The 10,008-nt window shown below is 42.4% G+C and overlaps 1 protein-coding gene across 3 annotated transcripts in view; it reads left to right on the forward strand.

The window, feature by feature from the left end:
* The window catches only part of LOC115230913 (protein AATF), a 27,728-nt gene extending 18,681 nt beyond the window's left edge, over window positions 1-9,047 (forward strand). For 2 of the 3 annotated variants that reach the window (XM_029801019.2, XM_036499858.1), the window contains exons 7-13: window positions 666-851; window positions 2,914-3,022; window positions 3,635-3,739; window positions 5,896-6,044; window positions 7,213-7,293; window positions 7,588-7,690; window positions 9,036-9,047. In XM_029801019.2, the coding sequence (XP_029656879.2) occupies window positions 666-851; window positions 2,914-3,022; window positions 3,635-3,739; window positions 5,896-6,044; window positions 7,213-7,293; window positions 7,588-7,663 (706 nt within the window). In that variant the 3' untranslated portion in view covers window positions 7,664-7,690; window positions 9,036-9,047. Of the gene's footprint in view, window positions 1-665; window positions 852-2,913; window positions 3,023-3,634; window positions 3,740-5,895; window positions 6,045-7,212; window positions 7,315-7,587; window positions 7,691-9,035 lie in introns of all 3 variants that reach the window. The other variant, XM_036499857.1, reaches the window with a different exon arrangement.
* Window positions 9,048-10,008: the final 961 nt, after the last annotated feature.

The following is a 10,008-nucleotide window of genomic DNA, read 5'->3' on the forward strand; positions in this document are numbered from 1 at the left end:
CTATAGTTTGTAAGATATTTCGTCTGAAAATCCAAGCATTTCGGCAATTTTAACCAATCGATTACCTCCGTTCAACTAAAATCATTTGTTGCATCTAAAACTGAGACAACATCATGTAACTAACCTTAAGCCTTCCCCCTAACCCTAAATTTTTTTCTTAATTGTTAAATTAATTTAATTCCATTGCTTTAGTTTTTTTTTACACGCGTAACAATTAAGAAAAAAAAAAATTTAGGGTTAGTTACAGGATGTTGTCTTAGTTCTAGATGCAGCAAATGATTTTAGCTAAATAGAGGGCATAGGATTGGTTAAAATTCGAAAAATTAAACTACGTTAAACAAACAAATTACAATTTTCTCAAGAAAGCCAAGAGAAAAAAATGTTTTATTTTGACACATTCTACCAGTCTACGAAGTTTAAAAGTGTTTAGTTAACTAGAAATTGTCTGCCGTTCAAAAGGAAAAGATCCCCAGGCTTCCTCTCTCTTTCAGTTATGTCAGGAAGTGGTGTGGTCCACTTGTCTGAAAGGCTTAAAAGCAGGCATTTTCCTCCCTGGTCAAGCTTTCATCAGCTTCTTCGTGTACCCCTGAAAAGTGTAGCACTCGAAGAGTAGAGAGTATTGTAGCTGTTGTTTCATTTGATCTTCTTTCTCTCTGCTTCAAAAGGGACAGCAAGAATGACGACATTGAAGATGAAGATGATGAGGAAATTCCTAGCGATGACGAAGGGGAAGTTACAGTCAACCCACAATCCTCTGTTACAGTTGACTGCAAAGTGAAGAAAAGGAAGTTGTTGCCTCCACAAATCCGGGGATTCCTTGCTAAAAGGGCACGTAAATTTGAAACCTGTCGGTAAGGGTTCCATTCATACTCTGTCCTTTTTTTCTTTAAAAGCTTTTATTTACCTCATTCTATCCTTAAATTTTCTTGCATTATGATGCAAACTCCTGTTTGTCAATCTTTTTATCCTGAAGAAGGAAGCCAGTATTATGGTTAATGCTTAGATACATCCTCTACTGGTTGCATATCCTCGACTTATTGCATACTCCATCTGCCATTTACAAACATTACAATTAGTACATAATTCCAAGCCTCCAGAAACAGCTGTCGGGCTTAAAATACCACGCCTTCTCCCATTAGTTTTCTGCATTTTTTATATTTCATGTAAATATATAAATATCTATATTTATATGCTTATACATGAGTATCCATCTTCTGAACATTTATATATATATATATATTAGAGGGAAACCACTATAAGGGCAACCCTTATGCTAGAAGCAGATCCGCTATGGTCTTACCACTAAGAAATGCTCTCAAGAAAAGTTTTTTTGCTAAATTTTTCTTGAGAACATTTCTCAGTAGTAAGACCATAGCGGATCTACTTCTAGCATAAGGGTTGTCCACACAGTGGTCATCCTTCTCATATGTATGTATGTGTGTGTGTGTGTGTATATATCATCATCATCATTTAACGTCTGTTTTCCACGCTAGCACGGGTTGGACGGTTTCGACCGGGGTCTGGGGAGCCAGGGGCTGCCCCAGGCTCCAGTCTGGTCTGGCAGTGTTTCTACAGCTGGATGCCCTTCCTAACGCCAACCACTCCGCAAGTGTAGTGGGTGCTTTTTACGTGCCACCTGCACAGGTGCCAGAGGGGTCTGGCATCAGCCACGGTCAGTTGGTGCTTTTTATGTGCCACCTGCACAGAAGCCAGTCGGGGCGGTGCTGGCATCGGCCACGTTCGGATGGTGCTTTTTAAGTGGGGGGAGGGTGCGGAAATATAGGGGAGCACCAGTGGGGAGGGGTGTTCGGAGAAACGATGACAGGTTCTAGACAAGTAGAACGTAGGATATCACGAGAGGGGTAATGCATGGTGAAATAGCGTATTGAAGAGGGGGGTTCGAAGAGTAGACACCTATAATGGTGGTGGGAGAAGCGACATCCGGTATAGATGGAGCAAAAATATAGAGATATCCGTTATTGGTGGTGGGGGTGGGCAAGGGCGGGTGCACCGGGAATATGCGAAGGTTGAACTTGATGGGCTGGCTTAAAAATGCTCTTAGCAATGGAAGGGGGGAAAAGAAGAGGGGGGGAGGGCATACAACGTAAAAGAGGGAGAGAGAGAGAGAGAGAAGGGAATAGTGGAACCCCGCGAAAATCGGCCGCCATTGAAAAAATCCTGTATGGAGAAACTCAAATATCTATTCTGTATTTAGCGAGACACGAGGCCGGAAACTGATGGTCAACAATAACTAATAAATTATACAGAATATGCAATACAAGGCGAAATAATAATACTAATAAACAAATTGTCGACTGGGGGTCAAAGGGATAATACTAATAATAATAATAATAATAATAATAAACAGCTTAACCACTAGAGATCAGACAAATTTGCATGAGAATATTACTGGTACAGATTACGGGATGAATTAGATTAGAAAGATTTTCTTATCTTGGGAACATTTCGTTTTTCGGCCTGACACGGTGAATATGCGAAGGTACACACATATTGTGTAAATATATATGTATATTTATTTATAAATATGTGTGTGTATATTTATATATATATAAAGTAAAAGACCCCCTACAGTCATGAATGACCATGGGATTGCATCTGGAAAGTTCCCTTCCAAAGCAAATGTCCAGGCAAGGTCATTTGTGGAAAAGAAGCAATCACCCATGCATACTAGCCACTCCTCCCCCTCACTTTACGCCACTGGTGTTATCCAAGGGAGAGACAGTGGCAGAAGCAGCTTGGTACCAGTGACACACACATACAGATGAGTGAGTGGCAAAACGAAAGAAAGTGACACTCAACACATTTCATTACATATATTTATGTCTGTGTGTCTTATCTCACACTCTTTCCCTCTGCCTCTTCTCTCATCCTTTCTCTTGTTCTTCCCCTCAGTAATGCTGTGATACAGAAATGGGACACCAAGACCAGACTCGCCTCAGGGAAACTCAACAAAAAGTCTTTCAGTGCACTGGAGCAGTCTGCTTTAAAACAGATTGAACAGGTAGGTTGAAGGTTCAATCCCAGTCTGGGTGTATTGGTGTGTGTGTGTGTGTGTGTGTAATTCTCCCTTGGAAATAGGGGTGCATAGGTATGTGAATAATAGTAGGGGATGACTGCTGCTGCTAGATACAAGGTTTGTGATATCAGCATCACACACACACAGGCATATACACACACATCATCATCATCATCATATATGCATACGTGTGTATGTCATCATCATCACCATTTAATATCCGCTTTCCATGCTAGCATGGGTTGGATGATTTGACTGAGGACTGGTGAGCCAGATGGCTGCACCAGGCTCCAATCTTGATCTGGCAGAGTTTCTACAGCTGGATGCCCTTCCTAACGCCAACCACTCTGAGAGTGTAGTGAGTGCTTTTTACATGCCACCAGCACGAGGGCCAGTCAGGCAGTACTGGCAACGACCTCGCTCGAATCTTTGTACACATGCCACCAGCACAGGTGCCAGTAAGGCGACGTTGGTGGTTAAATAAGTATATTTTGGGGTAATTGGTTCCTCAACCCCTGCTCTATTGGATCTCTCTATATATATCTGTATATAGGCATGTCTTGTTTATACCCCAGTTGTGTTTCTTTCTATTTCCAGGTTTTATATGACAGAGAACGGCTCATAAAACGCACCCAGATTCAGCGGTCATCATACAAGATCTATGGTCAGCCTGAGAAGGAAGAGTCCATCACAGATGACAGGGTGAGTACTTAGTCTTAGTTCTTCTCACTTTAACCATTTCATCACGTGATGTTCCAGGGCTCAATATCAGATTATCATCATCATCATCATCATCCTTTAACGTCCGCTGGACAATTTGACTGTGGTCTGGCAAACCAGACTCCAATCTCATCTGGCAGAATTTCTACAGCTGGATGCCCTTCCTAACGCCAACCACTCTGAGAGTATAGTTGAATGTTTTTTACATGCCACCGGCACGAGGGCCAGTTTGGTGGTACTGGCAACGGCCACGCCCAAATGGTGCTTTTTACGCGCCACCTGCACTCCAATCTGATCTGGCAGAGTTTCTACAGCTGGATGCCCTTCCTAACGCCAACCACTCCAAGAGTATAGTGGGTGCTAAGTACCACCAGTTTGGTGGTACTTAGCAACGGTCACGCTCAAATGGTGCTTTTTACATGCCACCTGCACAGGAGCCAGTCCAGCGGCACTGGCAATGAACTTGCTCGAATGTTTTTTCAGGTGCCATCAGCACAAGTGCTAGTAAGGTGACGCAGGTAACGATCATGCTCAAATGGTGCTTTTTATGTACCACTGGCACGAAGGCCAGCTTGTTGCTCTGGCAACGATCTCACTCATATGGTACTCTTAACGCTCCACTAGCAACGGATGCCAGTCACCAAGTTTGATTTCGACTTCACTTGCCTCAACTGGTCTTCGCAAGCAGAGTTTACTGTCCAATGAAGATAAAGCATGCATAGGTGATTAAGATATTAAAATCTATTGGGGGACATAAATGCTGGGTGTCAGGTGCTCCAACAGGTTGTTCTGTTTGTAGAAGGTATAGACTATTAATTCTACATTATCTCAGTTCACTTGTTGGTAAACACAATCATGTAGATTGTGTTTTATACATGCATGATATGTGTGTGTGTGTATATAGGCACAGGCATGGCTGTATGGTAAAATCTTTGCTTCCCAACCACATGGTTCCGGGTTCAGTCCCACTGCATACCACTTAAGCCAAGTGTCTTCTTCTATGGCTTCAGGCTGACCAAAGCCTTGTGAGCAGATTTGGTAGACTGGAAACTGAAAGAAGCTCATCATCATCATCGTCGTCATCTTTTAACGCCTGCTTTCCATGCTGGCACGGGCTGGATGGTTTGATTGAGGACTGGAAAGGTTTCTACAGCTGGATGCCCTTCCGAACGCCAACCACTCTGAGAGTGTAGTGGGTGCTTTTTATGTGCCTCCGGCATGGGGGCCAGTCAAGCAGCACTGGCCCTAACCATGCTCAAATGGTACTTTTTACATGCTACTGACACGGGAGCCAGTTAGGTGGCACTGGCAACGACCATGCTCGAATGGTGCTTTTTATGTGCCTCCGGTACGGGACCAGTCAGGCGGCACTGGCATCAACCACACTTGTATGGTGCTTTTTATGTGCCACCAGCATGGGAGCCAATCTGGTGGGACAGGCATCGACCATGCTTGAATGGTGTTTTTTATGTGCCCGTGGCACAGGTGCCAGTCATGCTGTATTGACATCAGCAACGACAATGATTTCACTTGATTCAACAGGTTTTCTTAAGCACAGTATATTGCCCAATGATTGAAGGGTACTCTTAAATGGGGCCGGTTGTGTGACGCTGGCATCGGCCATGACTATGATCTCACTTGGCTTGCTGGGTTTTCTCAGTCATTTAACATCCTCTTTCCTTGCTGGCATGGGTTGGATGGTTTCACAGGAGCTGGCCAGGCAGAAGACCACACCAGACTTCTGTGTCTGTTTTGGCATAGACATTACAGCTGGATGCTCTTCCTATCACCAACCACCCTACAGAGTGGACTGAGTGGTTTTTATGTGGAACCAGCACAGGTGAGGTCATTTTTCGCATGGGCTTTACAGCTGGGTGCCCTTCCAAACAGCAACCACTTTACAGTGTGGACTGGATGCTTTTTATGTGGCACCTGCACAGGCTGGGTCATTTTTGACATGGGCTTTACAGATGGATGCACTCCCAAACACCAACCGCTTTACTGTGTGGACATATATATATATATGTATTTCGTTTTGGGGATTTGGTTTGCAAGATTCTTCATCACCATCACCACCATCATCATCATCATCATCACCACCACCACCACCATCATCATCATCGTTATTATTATTGCAGGATGATCCTGTGGCTGTCAGCAAAGAAGAGCAGGACAAGAACACCCGAGAGACGGAGATCTTTGATGACTCCGACTTTTACCATTTGTTACTTCAAGACTTCATTCGCAAGAAATCAATGATTGGAAATGATGCAAGTTCGGTTAACAGGTAGGAGACAGTTAGTTAACTTCATGGCTGAGGCCCACAAAAGTTTTTGTCTGTCTGTCTCTCTCTCTCTCCTCTCTCTTTCGCTTGTCTCTCTCTTTCTCTGTGTCGCTTCTTCTCTCTCAGTTTGAAATGGTCTCTTCATATGTTTCTGGATATTATGAAACAATCAGTACACATATACATACACACTCTCTCTCTCTCTCTCACACACACACACACACACACACACACACACACACACACACTGATAATTCAATGGATATTTGTCCTCATCTTGTTTGTTGTCAACACAACATTTTGGCTGATGTACCCTCCAGCCTTCATCAGGTGTCTTGGAGAAATTACGAACCTGGGTTCTCATTCCTAAGGCATATTTCAATGTTATTATTATTATTATCCAGGTCACTGCCTGGAATCGAACTTGGAATCTTGGGGTTTGTAGCCCATGCTCTTAACCACTACACCATATGCCTGTGGGTGTAGTGGTTAAGAGCGCGGGCTACTAACCCCAAGATTCTGAGTTCGATTCCAGGAAGTGACTTTAATAATAATAATAGGAGCTTTCCGTCAGTTGCAATGATGAGGGTCCTAGCTGATACGATCAACGGAACAGCTTGCTCGTGAAATTAACGTGCAAGTGACTGAGCAATCCACAGACACGCGTACCCATAACGTAGTTCTCAGGGAGATTCAGCGTGACACAGAGTGTGACAAGACCGACCCTTTGTAATACAGGTACAACTTATTTTTGCCAGCCGAGTGGACCGGAGCAACGTGAAATAAAGTGTCAAGGACACACCAGCATCAGTTGTCAAGCGATGTTGGGGGGACAAACACACACATACACATATATTTATACATATATACAATGGGCTTCTCTCAGTTTCCATCTACCAAATCGACTCACAAGGCTTTGGTCGGCACGAGGCTGTAGTAGAAGACACTTGCCCAAGATGCCACGCAGTGGGACTGAACCCGGAACCACATGGTTGCTAAGCAAGCTACTTACCACACAGCCACTCCTGCGCAATATGTTGAATAAAATCATAATTAATTTATCCTACTGTATTTTCTTATAATCAAAACCAGGAGCTTTTCAGTACACCCTCATATTTATATCTGTGTGTATGTTTGATCACATTTATTCTCTGTATTTCGTTTCTTCCAGGCAATACCAAGAGATTCAACAACTCCGTGACAAGAAGAAAAGGAATGTTGACCCAAGGGCTAGCAAGGGGAGAAAGCTCAGGTAAGTTTCATTGCCACAGTTGTTGTTGTTTAGTTCCTACAACCTATTTCTTTACTACTCACAAGGGGCTACACACAGAGGGGACAAACAAGGACAGACAAACAGATTAAGCCGATTACATCAACCCCAGTGCGTAACTGGTACTTAATTTATCGACCTCGAAAGGATGAAAGGCAAAGTCGACCTCGGCGGAATTTGAACTCAGATAATATATTTGAATGTCTCTCTTTCATTTAGTTTCTCTCACTTTTCTCTCTCTCTCTCTCTCACACACCTGTCTCTATCTTCCTACAGGTATGATGTACATAAAAAACTCGTTAACTTCATGGGACCTATTGATCAGTCGAGCTGGACAGATGAAGCAAGGTGAGTTTGTGTTTGATTTTGTTGACAAGATGTATTGTTGTAAAAGTGGTTGAGTATTCCAGAGTGTACCTGTAACACAATTCTCTAGCAGAATCAATGTGACAGAGTGAGACGAGGCCATCCCTTTCTAATTACAGGTACATTCCTTCTTGTATTATTGTGTAAAGGGCTCGCTATCATCATTTTCCAGTGTCAACTTTTCCATCCTGGTATGGGTTGAATGGAGTTTGTTGAGGTGGGTTTTATTTGGCTGGATGCTCTTCCTATCACCAACACTCACCTGCTTCCAAATAAGTTTAATATTTCTCCATAGTTAGAGGTTTTTCATGGAAGATTGGAAATGGACACTGCTAGCAGGATAGTGATACTTACAACCACACACACACACAATGTATATACATGCATGTATATATAGGAGTGGCTGTGTGGTAAGTAGCTTGTTTACCAACCACATGGTTCCGGGTTCAGTCCCACTGCGTGGCACCTTGGGCAAGTGTCTTCTACTATAGCCTCGGGTCGACCAAAGCCTTGTGAGTGAATTTGGTAGACGGAAACTGAAAGAAGCCTGTCGTATATATATATATATATGTATATGTGTGTCTGTGTTTGCCCCTCTAGCATTGCTTGACAACCGGTGCTGGTATGTTTACGTCCCCGACACTTAGCGGTTCGGCAAAAGAGACCGATAGAATAAGTACTGGGCTTACAAAGAATAAGTCCCGGTGTCGATTTGATCGACTAAAGGCGGTGCTCCAGCATGGCCGCAGTCAAATGACTGAAACAATATGATTAAAATCAAAAAGAGGGTGAAAAAATTGGATATTAATCTAATAACATCAATTTAAACACCAGTGGCCTAGCATATAAAGGACTGAGATTCAGTAAATATTATTAATACACAACTATAAGAGAGAATCCACTATGTGGACGCTCTTATGCTGGAGATAGATCCGCAAAGGGACTCAACCACTAAGAATTGTTCTCAAGAAAAAATTTTAGCACACTAAGAACGTAAACGAGCAGGACAAATGAAAAATAACAAAAATATAGATTAACCCCAGACAATTGTTTCACTGTTAATAAATTATGCAATTTTACTCACACAATAAATCCACAGATCATCAGTGAGATTCGTCATAAATATAATTTGTCGAACTGTACGCCAGATATTAACACGAGGCCAAAAATACTGATGATCTGCAGATTAATTGTGTAAGTAAAATTACATAATTTATTAAGAGTGAAACAATTGTCTGGGGTTAATCTATATTTTTGTTATTTTTCATTTGTCCTGCTCGCTTACATTCTTAGCGTGCTAAAAATTTTTCTTGAGAACAATTCTTAGTGGTTCAATCCCTTTGCGGATCTATCTCTAGCGTAAGAGCGTCCACATAGTGGATTCTCTCTCATATTGTATATATATATATATATATATGTGTGTGTCTTTGTGGTGTTCAAAATGTGACAAGTAAGGAAACAACAGTGTTTTAGTTTGGTGCTCAAGAAAAATGCAAAAAGTGTTTGGCAAATGTATATATTTTTGGGAAACTAAAAGAAGCCTCTTGTCTGTATGTATATGTGATCACCGTGACCGACCAGGCTATCAGATGTTGTTACACACTGCTGGTCACAATGCACTTCGCATTGTTTTAGCCTTCAAATGATGCCACTCTGCTGGCTATGTGAGCAGGCCAACAGAAAAAAGAGTGAGAGAAAGTTGTGGCGAAAGAGTACAGAAGGGATCGCCACCACCCCCTGCCGGAGCCTCGTGGGGCTTTAGGTGTTTTCGCTCAATAAACACTCACAACACCCGGTCTGGGAATCAAAAGCGCGATCCTACGACCGCGAGTCCGCTGCCCTAACCACTGTGCCATTGTGCCTCCACACAATACATATATATATATATATAAAGGTAAAGTTCCAAAATTGGTTAATTGGGATATATAATCCTAGCAGGTACCAGCTTCACTTTTACTAGTTAACAATGCTGGCTAACCTCAGTTAATGCAGATGAACTCCAGTTAGTTTACGTTGCTATACTCGGTAGATCCAAATATCTTCTATAGACTGCATAGTGTTGATAGAGAAGAAATAATCTCTCTATATATAAACGGCAGTTTGTCTGTCTGTGTGTCTGTCAGGTTGTACCCTCACCCTGACCACGGCTTTCAACCGATTCTGATGAAACTTGACACACACATAGCCCAATGTCATAATTCAAAACTAACGCAGCGAAAATTTTGAAAAGTTCCCCCAGTACTGAAAAGAATCAATAAATTCGACATGGGGTCGAGAATCTAAGCTTTTTATATGCAACATATTTTCTGTCTAGGGGACACAACTTGACCT

Source organism: Octopus sinensis, unplaced genomic scaffold (assembly GCF_006345805.1).
Source record: "Octopus sinensis unplaced genomic scaffold, ASM634580v1 Contig16757, whole genome shotgun sequence".
In the NCBI taxonomy this organism is placed as follows: domain Eukaryota; kingdom Metazoa; phylum Mollusca; class Cephalopoda; order Octopoda; family Octopodidae; genus Octopus; species Octopus sinensis.